At 43.3% G+C, this 16,622-nt stretch overlaps 1 protein-coding gene and 1 long non-coding RNA gene across 2 annotated transcripts in view; one reads left to right on the top strand and one right to left on the bottom strand.

Moving 5' to 3' along the window:
• Positions 1-12,123, bottom strand: part of MYL1 (myosin light chain 1) — a 30,105-nt gene extending 17,982 nt beyond the window's left edge. The window contains exon 1 of the mRNA XM_081190324.1: positions 11,877-12,123. Coding sequence (XP_081046450.1) covers positions 11,877-11,993 — 117 coding nt within the window. The 5' untranslated portion in view covers positions 11,994-12,123. The remainder of the gene's footprint in view (positions 1-11,876) is intronic.
• LOC308584985 lies at positions 247-11,863 on the top strand. The gene is made up of 3 exons (XR_014007061.1): positions 247-3,046; positions 5,274-5,373; positions 8,946-11,863. It is a non-coding gene; the product is annotated as an uncharacterized lncRNA (long non-coding RNA).
• Positions 12,124-16,622: the final 4,499 nt, after the last annotated feature.

Genomic DNA, 16,622 nt, shown 5'->3' with positions numbered 1-16,622 from the left:
GATCCAAACTACAAGAAAGAAGATTCCACCTAAACATTAGGAAGAACTTCCTGACAGTAAGAGCTGTTTGACAGTGGAATTTGCTGCCAAGGAGTGTGGTGGAGTCTCCTACTTTGGAGGTCTTTAAGCAGAGGCTTGACAACCATATGTCAGGAGTGCTCTGATGGTGTTTCCTGCTTGGCAGGGGGTTGGACTTGATGGCCCTTGTGGTCTCTTCCAACTCTATGATTCTATGATTCTAAGGCATATCCTGCTTGGGTGCTTTTGAAAGATGCCATGGGGACCTGGGCTGGCACCTGAGGTGAGCCACAAAATGCTGGGGAAGAAGAGGGGAGTGAGCCAGGATGAAGTGATATGGGAATTATTATTCACTGTCCAATGAATTTATATTCTGCTTATGGATAAAAGCCTCTAGCTGGCTCACAAGTAAAACAAAACACACAGAATCATAAATTCAGGTTGCCAAGTAGCAAATGGCATAAACAAAACAAAGATATTGGAATCAATAAGAAATTGATAAGCTTTACTGAAGATACTCAATAGGCAATATTAACCACTGACTCTGAGCATATATGAAGCTGTAATATGTCAAAACTATTAATATTGCTGAAAAGCCGGGGGGGCGCAGTTAAGAAAAAGTATTTGGCTGGTGCCCCAAGGATTGCACAGTGGTACCTCGGGTTACATACGCTTCAGGTTACATACTCCGCTAACCCAGAAATAGTACCTCGGGTTAAGAACTTTGCTTCAGGATGAGAACAGAAATTGCGCAGCGGCAGCAGGAGGCCCCATTGGCTAAAGTGGTATCTCAGGTTAAGAACGGACCTCCAGAACGAATTAAGTTCTTAACCCGAGGTACAGCTGTATAAAGTTACCAGATGTCCCTGTTTCCCGGGGAAAGTCCCTGGAATTACAAATCAGTCCCCTGACAAAATCCATTGAAGCTGGAAAGTGTCCCTGGATTTATTGGAAAAAAATCTGGTAACCTTAGCATAGTAGGCACCAGGTGGGCTTCCCTGAGGAGGGCATTCCAAAGGCGGGGGGGGGGGGGGGAAAGCCCCTGTCTCTCCTCTGGAGGGAGGTTTTCCATAAGCCCCAGGTGAAAACCAGCACATGATTGAATAATGTGGTTTCCCCCACTGCTTCTAGTTAGGTGCTAATCAGGAGTGAGAGAAGAATTGCTATCTCCATGTTGAGCCATGCATGGGAATAAGAAATAAGGACCATTTGGAGTGTCAGATGATAGCAGATGAATTATTAGCAAGAGTTCCTGTCTTATAGTGTTACTTCTGACTGAGGAGTGTGAGCAAAAAACAACATCTCAACATTATCCTGCTATACATAGAAATTGGAAACAAACGTGAAAAGAAATAGGGTGTAGTTTTTGTCTTTGGTAGGAGGAAATTGTCATTTCCCAGGACTACTTTCAATTTTATTAGGTGACCCTCAGGGTCCCATCCAACAGTACAGTTTTCAAAATATATAAAGAGAAATGGCTATGGATATGTCTTTGTAATGTCTGAAAGTCCATAGCTGGGTTATCCCCTTTTTTTATGGGCAGTCTTAATAACTACAGAATAGGCCAACTCAGAAGATGAAGCTTTTCTTGGATGGAGGTGTGGTGATACAGGAAAGTTGTACCACCGGCAGATTGCTGTCTGCCTGCTCAAAGCAGGTGAACCTCTGCCCATAAAAAAGTGAGATGGGTGGGTGGCAAATGTGTGAATCTAGAAGGATCTAGAAGCTTTACCAGCATTTGTTATTGGTAAATAACATTCTAGAATTCTGACACTTTTGCAAGTGATGAGTCAGACTTGGTTACGCACTATACCTTTAAAACACCTTCTTTACCTCAGAGAATTCTGGGCACTGTGCTGGGAACTCTAACTCTGTGTGGGGTGCCCAGAATTATCTGAGGGGCAAAATGTGGTCTAAAGGTGTTTGCAGCCCAATATGCCTTAACTGACATATTGGTCAGATCAGTGGTCTGATCACATTAAATTAAACGGTCAACATTACTACAGCCATGGATATCATATAATAATACTGGGCTGTGACACTTCAAACAGTGGTTATCTCCCCCCCCCCCTTCTTTAATCAGCTCGCCTGGGCTGCCTCCTGTTCCTCATGCTGCAGTTGTCATGGCTGCCTAGTGGTGGCCATGCATACTGCAGAGCATGATAGCACCTTACGTTTTTATGCATATAGAAATACAGTGAAATCCTACCATACAGTAAGATGTTCTGTGTAGCAAGCATGTTTAGGATTACAGCCTTAATCCTTTTTGTGTAACAAATTTTGTCACTGTTGAATGTAACCGTAAATGCTATTTTCATCCCATCCCAGCAGTGAAAACACACATCTGGGTCTAGTCTCTGCACAAGCATGCAAAAGAATGTAGTGATACTGTGCCACTTCAGGTTGCAGGTGCAGGGGCTGACATTAAAAAAAATTTAAAAATCCACGCAAGTAACAACAATCCTGTGTATGTTTATTTGGAAGCAAACCTTGTTGATTTTAATGCAACTTACTTTCAAGTGAATGCGAACAAAATTGCAGGCTTGGCCTATTCTGAAGCTGTTGTTTATTCACACCACTTTATCTTCAGCATAACCCAATTCACTTGTATATACAATGCTCACCTAAATACGAGAGGAGCTGATGCTAAGAATCTGGGGCCCTGATCCATAGCTCTCACCTAAAATGTGATGTGTGTGTGTGTGTCACCTATATGGACAACTCTAAAAAGCCTCAGTCTACATTTATGTGGTGAAAATATGGGAATGAAATTCGCCATTAACGTGTTTCTTTGGTGTGGAATTTAGAAATGGAAGTAACAAGGGCTAATTGTATACGTTTTTACGTAGCTTTAGGAGTAATGATTCTTTAAGAATAGAACCACCACCACATCTTAGCACTTCCATTTTCTTCACACCTAATTTTCTAATCAGCACGGTAGAAGATGAAGAAACACAGTGCTATTGACATTTACAGTGAGTTCCAAGGGACCTGTCTCCTTTGAGGTGCTTCCAGTGGCCATGTTGAGGTATTAATATCATTAGGGTTGGTGCTATTTGCCAAAATATGCAACTTCTGTCTGTAAACAGGAAGCGTGCCAAATATATATTCAAGGAGCATATTTAAAGCCCACTCTTTAATATCTCTTGATATATGACACCCCTTTGATAGTCATTATCCAAATGTACAGTCTTGTTTCTTCAACGTCTTGATTTTTCAATATCAGAAAATTAAATTTGTATTCTTGGCCAGATTAATTCAACTCTAGAGTAAGAAGAGTTCTTGACCTTTTAGATGCCAAGGCGCAATTAATTATTTTGCCTATGGCACCTCAAGCAGAATCCAAGCAGCAGCAGTGGGATGTTTTCTCACCGTTGCCATAAAAAGGTATGACCTCTGTAGGAACAACATAAAGGTTCGCACTGTTGCTCACAGATACTGGGCTGGTCAGTGGTGGGGAAGGTTGTGGGTATGGATTAAAAGAAGGCCCCTCCCTCTCTTTGCTGAATGAAGACACACATGACTGACTTAAAAGTAAACACCATGGCTCGGTTGCTACTGTGCCGCCAGCCCAAGGATTTAGGATTACCTGGCCATCTCACATGGAATAGCTTATCCAAAAGTTACTAAAGGTACATAGAGTCCTATCTGTGAGGAAGTGATTTTCAGTAGCAACCATTACCTTTGCATTAACATTTAAATATTCTGATAATCATGCCATTTGAGCGTCACATAATACAAATTTGGAATTTAGGGTGGATATGGGTGTGAATGCTACTTGTGCTGTGTCTTCTAACACTCATCACTTTGGTGATTCAGACCATCATCTGAGTTTTTAAAATACAGAAATTTCTCCTTATTTCCCCCTTATTGGGAGCAGTAGTTTTGTGTTTAATAATACAAATTTGGGCATGGCAGGAACCGAGTCAAGAACTTTCAGTACTAAGAAGAATATGAATCGCTATTTAGTCCAGGACACTGAATCAGGACCCTACATGTATAAAGCAATCCTGGTAAGATCCCTTTCCAGCCTTGTCTTAAATCTTCCTCATTGGAGGGTAATCATGCCAGCACTTTTTTGAGCTTGTTGCTTCATGCATATTCTGAATAGATATGCAAAACTCTTCTTAATGATATACTTTTTGACATTCAAAAAACACAAGTATTCAAGCAGCACTGAAGCAAAAAACCTTATACAATCAATTTAGTTAACTGGCACGTATGTTTTACAGGCAGAGGCCATGGAATCATAGAATTATAGCTACTTCCTATGGTGTCCAACCCTAGGAGGGATTCATTAAGGTAGGGAAATCCTCTTAGCCAGGGGTAGCCAATGTGGTGCCTTCCAGATGTTGCTGGAATACAACTCCAGTCATCCCTAACCATTGCCCATGTTGGCTGGGTCTGATGGGAATTTCCATCCAAAAACATCTGGAGGGCACCACATAGCCCACTTTTGTCCAGCACAACCACCTGCCACTTAAGCATAGATTTATAGGAAATTCCATTATTTAACCCATCAGGATAGTAAGTTTAGGCAATGGTTATGCTCTTGTAGGACCAGGAAGACTTAATGGTCTAATGAATCCCTTCCAACTTTATACTTCCGTCTAACAGGAGAGAAATGGCTTCCAACCCTCAGAGACCACTTGGACCAGCCTTGAGTATAGTGGCAGGCCAATAGATCTTTCCCACGTAGGACTTTCTTTTCTGATCATTAACACTCATCCTCTTTGTGTCTCACAGATGCAAAGTAGAGAGAAATTGTGTCTGTCATTTGTCCTTGTGCAAAGCAATGCAGCAGTATGTATGGTATTGATGCTGTTATCAATTGTAAATCTAACACTATATAAGACTTTAATTGCAGATTCTTTGGTTGTGTGAGCATACCTGCTATCAGGCCTTAGCATAATGGGGGTTTGAGGGTTGAAGATACATGGTTTGTTTTAATAAACTTTTCTTTTTCCTCTTTTTTGATACAAATAGGAGTTTCACACTACTGTGAGTTGTCTGTCAAGGCAATTTATCTGTTTACCTTCTCTCCTTATACCACTTGTAGTGTTCATTCAGTGACGACCTGGTTGAGTAGTAATTGTGAAAGCCAATGAAGAAAATGGTCAAAATATGCAAAAATTCATGTTTACAATAGCATGCACATGCACAGTCACACATCAACACTTAGCACATTGTATGACTCTATGCAAGACAATGCTCATTTGTCTTCTGCTTTCTCCTTTTATATTTCCCTGTTTAAGAATTGTTGGATCCAACGGAGCAAAAGTTAGTTCCAGTATAGCAGTGCAATTCTATCTACACTTTTATGGGAACAAGATCCACTGTATTGTCTACACAAAGGTAAGATTGACTGAAGTATGGGTATTTATTCACTCAGAAGTAATTGTGCATAAGACTGTGGTCTTAGTCACAACTAACTTAACAGTGCAATCCAATATATGTGCATTCAAACCATTTCTGCCATACTTTCAATGTCTGCTTGTCTGAATATCCTGAAATGCTGGTGAGCTTTTTACAGGATTTGTGCCCATTGCTCTTACTGTGCTGTATATGCTACTTATTATTAACAGTCTACACTACTCTGCAGCCCCCTCATTCCAGACATTTTATTTCATGCACTGCAATCTGTGGCCCTACTCAAAGTCGGCCACAGGATGGCGGAGCTCAGCCAGGAGTCGAGATGGGCATGCAGGCAGCCCTCTGAGCTTCAGCCTAAGACCTGGAGGAGGAGGAACTATCCTTCGTAGAACTTTGGACTGCCAAAGTAAGAGTCCTTAAACATGCAGCCTTTCACTCCTGTGAAAGAAACATATATGCCAATACTACTTTATCAGCCTAGAGCAATACCCCTATAGGCCACAATCCAGAATCTGATCTTTGCTTCAGCTATAACCTCCGCAGTAGAGAGCATTTGTACGATGTCAGACCTTGCTCTTCCAGAGTCCTACACTGCACAGGCAAGCTCTTTGAGTAGAGAAGGCTCTTGACTGCAGACAACGGAGGCTGCTTTATTAGGGCAAATGGAGCACAGCCCCACAAAACTGTTCTCCCTCACAGCCCCCACCTGCCTCCCTTCCGATTTACAACCAGTCACATGTTAGTTCTGTCTGTCATTGAATACGTTATTAGAAGGTAGGGTGGAGGAGCAAGTCCACTGTCAGGGATTGCTGTCATTGGACTCCCTGCTTATAGGAGCCTCCCAAAACTCCTGCTGCGTGCTGGTGGCAGCAGCTGTTGCCCTTCTGCATGGGGCCACCTGTTCTTTCCTTCTGTATCTGACAGCAGTGGCAAAAAAGAGGATCAGCTACTGCCGCCCCCAGCATCTGGAGCATCCCTACAGGCTCTCTCTTGGTCTAATGCAGGGTTTCCCAAACTTGGGTCTCCAGCTGTCTTTGAACTACAGTTCCCATAATCCCTGACCACTATTCCTGCTAGCTAGGGATGATAGGAGTTGTAGTCCAAAAACAGCTGGAGACCCAAGTTTGAAAAACCCTGGTCTAATGCGATGGCCCTGGTCAGCCACTGCTGCCCCTTCTTGCCACCAGCATTTGCTACAGAGGGAGGGAAGCAGTAAATGAGCAGAAGTGACCAAGTGGTGACAGCGGCAAGCAGGAGCAGCTTGGCGTTATCCTACAGGAAGGCTCAGTATGTTGTTTCAGACGTCCATTCTGACAATGTTGCTCTTTCAGCATACAGTATTAGAGGAGAGATCTGGTTTTCTATGAAAGTTGATTACAGTGGTACCTTGGTTTAAGAACAGCTTAGTTTATGAACAACTTGGATTAACAATGCTGCTAACCTGGAAGTAGGTGTTTTGGGTTGTGAACTTTGCCTTTGAAGCAGAACATGTTTCTCTTCCTGTTGAGTGTGTTCCATTTGTAAATTGAGTCCACCGCTGCTGTGGGAAAGCACACCTTGGTTTAAGAACGGACTTCCAGAACGGATTAAGTTCGTAAACCAATGTACCACTGTACTCCCCATTTTTGCTTTCCATGGATGTTTGCTTTCCTGGACTTTGGGTGTCTGGGGGAGAGGTGAATGTCTCCTACACTGTCCATCCTGCTTGCAGCCTCCAGAGCACCTCCTCTGATACCTCACACCCCTACCAAAGAAGCCAAACCCTCTCAAACCCCCATACCAGGTTCCAGAGAAAGGCCGGGCTGGGGACAACTTAGATTGACAGGTGAAGGTGACCTGTTGTCTAGGCATTCCTTGCTGAGCCCTGATGTGAGGGTGGGGTGGCTAAGGGAAATCTGCAATTTGCAGTACACACTTTCCTGATACAACTCACTCATTGTTGCTTTCTTTGAAACAGAAATTAGGTGTATGTGATCAGCAGAGCTCTGACACCAAACCCACATAGATGTACATGTGTGTTCTGCTAACACAATGTTGCCTATTCTTCTAAAGGACAGGGCAGGCAGAGGGAAGGAGACTCCTCTTCCTCTGCCCCCACCCTTTAAGATGCAGGGGGGCAGCCTGCACCTTTAGGGCCAGATGCACTCACAGCCCAAATTTGTACTACACTTGGCCTAATTTCATGTGAGGGGTAGGCAGAGGTGTACATAGGGGTTGACCAGGTTGGGCCCCACCAAGGGCACAGGACTGGTGTGTGTGCATACAAAAATTGTGCCTCTCCACTCTGGCTCAGAGTGGCTGCCTGTCTGTGTGCTCCCCGAGCTGCTCTGGGTGGCCAGGCAAGGCATGCAAGCTCCTCTGGGTGCATGTCTGAGGAATCCTGTCGCTGGTGTGGGCCCTCGCTGCCGCCCTAAGGGGCTCCCTCCCCAGTCGGCAGGCAGCAGGAAGGCAGGCAGGCAGACTAGAGGATGAGAGGCGGAGCCAAGCCAATGGTGATGGAGGAAATCACTGGTGGAATGCAAACGGCAACAAAAAGCAAACTTGTTGAGATTCTGGTCTACAGTCTCTTTGGAGGTGCCAGCATTGTTCCTTGCCAAGGGAGCAAGGGACTGGGGTGGGGTGCGGGGCTGATTATCTTCTTGCCAAGCGTGCAAGGGAACCAAGGTACGCCTCTGGTGGTAGGGAGAGGAATGGAGGTGACCCCACCCCTATTTGAATCTGGCCCCACCCATCCATGCAGCCTCAAGAGCAAAAAGGCTGCCCTTCTCCCTGCTTTAGGAGATGTGGAGAGGACGAGGGATGGCCAGAGCGAAGGAGGATGCTTTACTCACTGACCTGGCCTTGAAACATATGGGGGAAGAAAGCACCACAGTGAAGGTGGGAGCAGAGCAGCTTAAGAAGTCTCCTTCTGCGCTCTCTGTCCCGCCCTCCACCATAATAGGCATCTGCTGGATCTTTCCTAATAATGAGGATAAACCCCAAGGTCTAGCAATGTTCCTTTTGCCCTTTTCTGTTAATGATCATATTCTCACTGGGCGCCAACTGAAGGTTGACCTGGGATTTGTAGAGGAGGCTGAACCTGCAGGCAGGTGGAATTTTCACCTGCTGTACATGGTAAACATAGAGGAAATATTTGTCACACTCCAGGATATCAAGTCATTTTAATAGAAGCATTTTATTCCAAGTCAGGTCAGTGGCAATTAAACAGATATGTTTTGTAGTGAGCTGCATCACAGAGTGGTTTGATTTGAGATGTAACTGACACGACAGGGTATTAGAAATTAGTGGAGTTTCCGGTCAGGTGAATCAGTCAAAGCTTTACTGCCCAACAGGTGGTGCTAGAAAGCAAACCATCTAGCACCGCCCTTCAGAAAAAACTGAATTTAAAGGCTATGGATAAGCAAATATTAGCCACCAGAGGACTGTCTACTAATGTTCAAAATTTTAAAGAGAAGCTGGAAATTGTTGATTCTTTTTATTTAAAGCACTGCATAAACTAAGTGTGCTGGGTCAAGGCTGTTTTCAAATGGTTACTTGGGATTTTTCTGTTGTAGGGAAAGGCTGCATATTTCTTCATCGGTTGCTTGAAAACTCTTGTTTCCATTGAGAAAGGAAATATCTGTTCATATGAGGGTTCCTTGACTAAACAGCGTGAGGGTGCCTGAAGGGAATCTGCAGAACAGAGCCAAATTGAAAAAGAATCCAGCTAAATCAGCTCTATCATCTGTTTGCCTGCTGGGTCTCAGACAAAGCCTTGGAAACTTAAATCCCCAAAGTTGAAGCAATAAACTATAGCTTTTGATCAATTTATTCAGTGGCAAATGCCACTAATGCAACTCCTTCAGGTACCAATGGAAAGGACTCTGGAACATAGCACCCAGGGAGAGGGGGAGATGGATTGAGAGTCTAGGCTGACTGTCCACGAAAAATGTTCTCAAAAAATGTAAATGGCTACAGTGCTGGGCATTTTATTCATCAAGATGGTTCTTAGGCTTGGAGACTAGATTCCCAGCACTAATCCTTGGAACAGCAACTATCTCAGGAGGTGACCTTATCCCCATGAGGCTGTCCGGGCCTCAGTTATGAGGATAAGAATATTCAGCTACCTCACTGGGGTATTGCGAGGATAAGGAGTCTCAAATGTGGTAAAGAACAGGGCCATATAAGTAAGAAGACATATGAGCAGAGCACAGGGCTAGAACACAGGAACCAACCATTATAGTTTTAGGACTGGGTACATCTAAGGAAAGGGAGTGCAATTGCCTCCCACCCCTGTTATTTGTAAGTTGGGAGGGTGGCTTTCTCACATCTAGTTTTGTTGGAGAATGGTTATTTAGACCTTTGTCCAAATGTATTTAGACATTTGATACAAGTGTTCAGAGATTACAAGGATCCTATGCTTCAGAAATGGAATACTCTTTCAGCAATGACTGAGTGATAAAGAGCATGGGCTATGAATTGGTAAATTGCCCATGAACTCACTAGGTGGTCTCGCATCCTCAGTCCCCACACATCAAGGTAAAAATACTGACTTTTGTTGTTGTCCTAAGAATTCCTGAGACAGTGTATATAGAGTACTTTCAACTAAAAGGCTACGTCTTATGAGGCAATAATGCAAAATGTTTGTTTAGTAATTCAGGAGGTTTCTCCTCTCATACTGTATTCCAGTTAAATTGGAATATTCATTTTTTGTGCGCTAGCTAATTAGGTATAAAAGCAGGGAGCTCTGGTGCCCGTCACAGAAGGTCCACCTCTGCCGCTAGAGTGACACTCTTGAGTTAGAAAAGTGCTTTCATGTCTGAAGAAGAGGGTCATGCAGGGCTGTTGTGAGGGCTGAAATTACAGTATTCCATCTTTCAGATGATAAATACACCATTAAGCATATTTATGTAAAGGTAAATTAACCGGAGCCACTAGAGTTGAAAATTCTATTTTCTCCTAATGAATTGGATACATGCAGCTTTGAAACTAATGTAAATTACTTCAGCGGAAAATACAGCCCACATTCTTCTTCACAGCTCAGTGTACATGAAATCCACCATCTATTATAATTGGGGAAAAATGCCACAGATGGTCTCGTTGGAGCCCTGTCTCCTCTCGGTCCAGTTTTGAGACTTTTTGTTTTCCAAATGTCTAGTATCACTGTTTAGGCGATGGAGATATAATGCTCCCTTGGATTTTACTCTGCCACCCCTGTGGCTTGCTTTTTAGGTGTCAAAGAATCAGACCTAACAACACTTTGGTACTGATTAGTGTGCTATTTCAGGATTAGTCATGGAGGACTCTGTAAGACTGAAATCCTAATCATACTTACTTGCTGGAAGTGGGCCCCACTGAAGGCAGTGGCACTTACTTGCGAGGAAACATGCAGCGATAGTATTGCAAAGTAAGCCACATTTACCAGCTTAAAATGATTAAGAGTTCCCTAGAGGGACCTGGTGGTTCAAATAGAGAGCTACAGTATCAAAATTCTTGCCCACCCTTACAGCATTTTTCACAGTTTAACTTGCCATATTAGGCTTCATTTCTTAAGCAGAGTTTCCTAAATTGGTGCTGTGATCAATCAAAGGGCTTGTAGGTGGCAAGATGACGCTCTACTTAGTCACTCAGGGAATCTATCCAGCTGGGTCTGTCCCTCTGGCTTCATTCCACAGGCAGACGGCTTCCTTGCGGATCACACTTTGAGGTAAAATCCTGGGCAAAATTGTGACTGCATTGCATAACATTTAATGCCAGCATGCAGCAACTAAACGGTGGCATGCATCAACTTTGAAAAAGTAAAAACACTCAAAAGGATTTTCATGTCACTGCAATTTGCAAATCATGAACCACAGAGATGAAAGATGTAGTCACTGAAACATGTCAGCTTCTCTTTTAATCTCACATCCAAGTTTGAGTCTGACCCAATTTTAAAGCTTAAAGGAAATGAACTGGGTTGCTATTTTTCTTTCACATCAACAATAAGCAAAGCAATATATCCAGAATGAATGGCTAGTCAGCTGATAACTATATACATAGATATATATAATAATAATAATTTCAGAATAAAAATTGCACACTAATTAACCCTTATTAAAAAGGAGGGAGATGTGCTTAATTTAATTAATTGCAAATCTGCTGTGAATGTTGTTTATACGATTTTTTTATCTGACAAGGTAAGCACAGACAGATATAACCGAGAAAGCTTTGATTCAGGCCAAATTGAAATAGATTAGACACCAGAATAAAAAAAACAAAAACACCACCATAGGTTTTTGTTTTCTAACATGCCAAGTTCAGCTACTGAAATAAATATTTGCTATGCCTTTAAAAAAAATACACATAAGCTGTAAGTATTTCAGAAAAAAATGCCCAGTTTCTTTTCCAGCTCAGCTTCATTAAAGTATTCAAGCCATAAGACCAGCCAAAAATACTCTTCCAGATTTGAATAAGATAATGCACCTGTCTTTTCTAGCTTCAGTGACCACACAAGTCCATCCATTTACCTTGATGCTGGAGAGATCAATTGCTGCTTCTTTGGGTTTTGCTGGTTCTGGTGCTGGTGCTGGGGCAGGTGCTGGGGCAGGTGCAGCTGCTTTCTTGGCGTCTTTCTTTGGTGCCATGTTCTTTTCTTTCTTTTTTAAGTTAAAAGGTGCCCCAAAAAACCCTTATAAGAGATTCCTGGATGAGGAGCAGCAGATGGTGAGGATGATCTACAGCCGGTGCCTTGGAGGTAGACCCAGTGTGTTGAACACCATAAGGGCATATATATATTTCACTTAGTGCCTAATACAATCTTGACACTTGCAGCTGGATTGGACAGTTTGCTAGTCAAGGGGGATGTCATCCGAGTCAGGCTATAAATGGAATCTAAGGGGGTCAGACCTTCATCAGATTCAAGGGGACTTCTGTGCCCTTTTTTAAAGCCTCCCGAACATTTTTGCAATAGATGAAAAGGAGGGAAGAATATGACAAAGCCAGTTTCAGGTCTCTCGTTGACATCCGTTCAAGTGTAAGATTGACTGACACTTTTTTTTCTTGGTAGAATTACAGTTCTGCTAAAGTTGTAAATCTTATTTTCCATCACTGTATGTCATTATGGGGGGGATTGAATTTCCATCTGGAATTTTGACTTTAAGGGTTGGGAAATGATCACCAGTTTCCATCTCCCCCTCCCCCCTCCCCTCTTTCCTCCAGATCATGTCCCCTCCTCTCTCCTTTACTCCTCCTCCATTTCCTTCCTTTGCAAGATGAAAATGTTGATCCAGCAAAGAGTATGGGGGGGTGTTTAAAAATAAAAGCAGGCGTATATGGAAAACCCATCCTGCTTTAGCCTCTTCTCTCCCCTCTCTCATTCTCTCCAGTCCAAGATTCTCCCATCTGTTCTTATTACTCTTTTAATAAAGCTCAGAATCTACAATAAAGCTACTCTGAAAAGCCAGAAGCTCTCCGCTTAATCCAATTTCATGTATTGTTGGCTGACATAACCAAGCCCAATTTATTAAGGAGACAGACATGCCACCTAATGTATTTTCCCAGAAAGGCAGGAGACTCCCTTCCCTCACAGCATTTATAAAACCAAAATAGCTATCAATCAAGGATAGCAGTTGTGTTTATTGTTTCTAATTTAATTGCCAGTCTTCTGTCACGTATTTAGCTCTCTTCACTTCCAGCCTCACAGAGACCTTTCCCCTTCTCATGCTCTCCCATTCCTTTCCTGAGCAGACAAGTGTTCAAGCTCTTATTAATCACTTCTGTGTTACTCAGAAGGGCTCTGCTCTCACTGTTAATTAAACCCATATTCAGTTACTATACTCTTAGATCCGAAGAAATTCTGACCTCTGCAGCCACCTCAACTGTTGCTTTGTTCAGCTTACTGTATTGAAAATCATTTAGATAGATTTCAGGATCCTGGTATATTTCCAATAATAAGCACAAAGCTACCAATAAAAATCATTTATATCCTTGCAGATTACAAGTTGGGTTGTATTAAATGTAGAAAACAACCAAGATTCAAGTTAGTTACTTTCCATATTAATTACTGAACTTCCCCTCCCGCAGTAGTTTGGTCTTCTTGAAAGTGTGATCACCTGTTTATCTGCCTCAGAGGGGTTTACTACACATTAAATCATAGAATCATAGAATCATAGAGTTGGAAGAGACCACAAGGGCCATCGAGTCCAACCCCCTGCCAAGCAGGAAACACCATCAGAGCACCCCTGACATATGGTTGTCAAGCCTCTGCTTAAAGACCTCCAAAGGAGGAGACTCCACCACACTCCTTGACAGCAAATTCCACTGTCAAACAGCTCTTACTGTCAGGAAGTTCTTCCTAATGTTTAGGTGGAATCTTCATTCTTGTAGTTTGAATCCATTGCTCCGTGTCCGCTTCTCTGGAGCAGCAGAAAACAACCTTTCTCCCTCCTCTATATGACATCCTTTTATATATTTGAACATGGCTATCATATCACCCCTTAACCTCCTCTTCTCCAGGCTAAACATGCCCAGCTCCCTCAGCCGTTCCTCATAAGGCATCGTTTCCAGGCCTTTGACCATTTTGGTTGCATTAGTTCACATTTCTGTGAATCTACACCTTGCAGAACTGTAGTTTATAATTTGTGGCAAGCCAGTATTCTTCATAATGACTAAGGGTGATATTCAACTACATTTTTGCACAACTTGAGGGGGATTGTGATCTCTCCTTCCACCCCCCCTCCATGCCCAGTGCTGTACCCAAAACTGCTCTGGAAGGTTGGGGGAACCCCACAAAAGATTTATAGAGTGCATTGGGGCAGGGAGGAAGGGGGAAGTGATTCCATTGAAGCCACATGCCTAGCACTTCGCTGAATACCATCTATAAATGAGGTTTGCGCATTGAAGTTAAAGCAACAATGTAATGGGATTATCACCTCCCAGTTTGACTCCACTTGTTAGGTAATTGCCTACTGTTAAGTAGTAGCCCAAGAAAACCAATCTGGAATAGCAGTTTAACACATTGAAATATCAAATGCTAATTAGAATGACCTATAACCAGCAAAATCCAAGAGGGAGGCAGCAGTAGCATAAGACTTTTATTAGAACCAGCTAAAAGTCACAAGCCTCAGGCCTAGGGCTCAGCGCCTAAAGCCTCAGCGCCTAGGGCTTGCCGATCGAAAGGTCGGCGGTTCGAATCCCCGCGGCGGGGTGCGCTCCCGCTGCTCGGTCCCAGCGCCTGCCAACCTAGCAGTTCGAAAGCACGGCAAAGTGCAAGTAGATAAATAGGTACCGCTTACCAGCGGGAAGGTAAACGGCGTTCCGTGTGCTGCGCTGGCTCGCCAGATGCAGCTTTGTCACGCTGGCCACGTGACCCGGAAGTGTCTCCGGACAGCGCTGGCCCCCGGCCAATAGATGTGAGATGGGCGCACAAACCCCAGAGTCTGGCAAGACTGGCCCGTTCGGGCAGGGGTACCTTTACCTTTACCTTTTTAAAAGTCACAAGGCAGTGAACTAGCTTTGAGTTTCACAGAAATCTTCCTCAGGCTGGATGTTGAACAAAAAATGGAAGTGGGGGAATGTTGTCTCAAAAGGGCAGAGCAAAGGCCCATCTGTAAAATGGGACCATCTTAAGATGGTGTCCCAGACATGCAACCTGATCCTTTGCAAGTTTACTCAGCAATAAACCCCACTAAGTTCAGTTACTCACAAAGTAGGTCAAAGAGCAGCGCCAGTCTCGAGACAAATAAACATGTCAGAAACCATCCTCAAAGCCCATTTCATTTTCAGCTTTCTAATAGCTATTGGTGAATATATGTGGCTTCTTGGATGTGTGAAAAGGGCCCATACACAAACCAGACAAAAATATATACGAACAAATGCTGCAAATCTGGGTGCCACAAAGAAGGAAGAGACTGCTTTGCAGTGTGCATTAGTGTTGTGTGTTAAGCAACTGAGGCACAGGTTTAGGTCCCACAAGGTTTATTTAGAAAACCAGAGCTTGTTTTAACGCCCCCAACAACAACAACAACAACAACAACAACAACAACAACAACAACAAATCCTGGATAGATCTAGAACTCTATGGCCTGGCCAGTTCTCCTTCATAAGTTCTGCTCATCCACACTACATCTTCCAGCAAGCAGTGCTCACAGCTGCATTGCTTTTCAGGCAAGGCTGTATCTTAAGATCACCAGAAACAATTAATAGAGCCTGAAATCAGGTGATGCTTTTGAATTGATGCTTTTGAATTATGGTGCTGGAGGAGACTCTTGAGAGTCCCATGGACTGCAAGAATATCAAACGTATCCATTTTTAAGGAAATCAGCCCTGAGTGCTCACTGGAAGGACAGATCGTGAAGCTGAGGCTCCAATACTTTGGCTACCTCATGAGAAGAGAAGACTCCCTGGAAAAGACCCTGATGTTGGGAAAGATTGAGGGCACAAGGACAGAGGATGAGATGGTTGGACAGTGTTCTTGAAGCTACCAGCATGAGTTTGACCAAACTGCAGGAGGCAGTGGAAGACAGGAGTGCCTCGCGTGCTCTGCTCCAGGGGGTCACGAAGAGTCGGACACGACTAAATGACTAAACAACAACAAAATCAGGTGAAATGGAGGCACTGTCGGTGGGTGGTTTCCCAAGTCTGGGAAGTATGGAGACTGTTCTAGATGGGGTTGCATTTCCATGAAACAGCAGGTTTTATGTGAGGCTGCCATTGAAGATGTTCCAGAAGTTGCAGTTGGTAATGTATAGCGCCTCCAGAATGCTGCAAAACTCACCCAATTCAATTCATATTGAATCTGTTTTCTGTGATCTGCATAGGCTGCTTATATACTTCCAGTTCAAAATGTAAATGTTGACTTATAAATCGCTAAGTCATTTGGGGGCCAAATACTCTCGCTACAGCTGCTGTTCTAGGCCCTAAAGTTCTGCAGGGAAGGTCATTCTCATGGTTCCAGTGGGCATGGTCTTTGTGGTGGTGCCCTATCTTTGAACTTATTCCTTGAGCTATGTCAAACTTCTTTGATATAGGGTTTTCAGTGTCTATTAGAAGCACATTTTTACTTGTACTTATGAGGTTGTGCTAATGGATGCTATATTGGTTTCATGAACTGGAAACTCTTGGTTTTTAACATTTTGATGTATTGTGGTTTTATTGGTGTCATGTATATTATTCAGTTTTTAATATACTGCAAACCACTCTGGTTTTTCAGGAACGCATGTCTATAAATGGAACAACAACACCCAGTTTATCTGAGAAAGAGTGACTTGTGGTGC

This window comes from Podarcis bocagei (assembly GCF_964188305.1).
Source record: "Podarcis bocagei genome assembly, chromosome: 1".
Classification (NCBI taxonomy): domain Eukaryota; kingdom Metazoa; phylum Chordata; class Lepidosauria; order Squamata; family Lacertidae; genus Podarcis; species Podarcis bocagei.
This window is presented reverse-complemented; position numbering and strand designations above follow the sequence as displayed.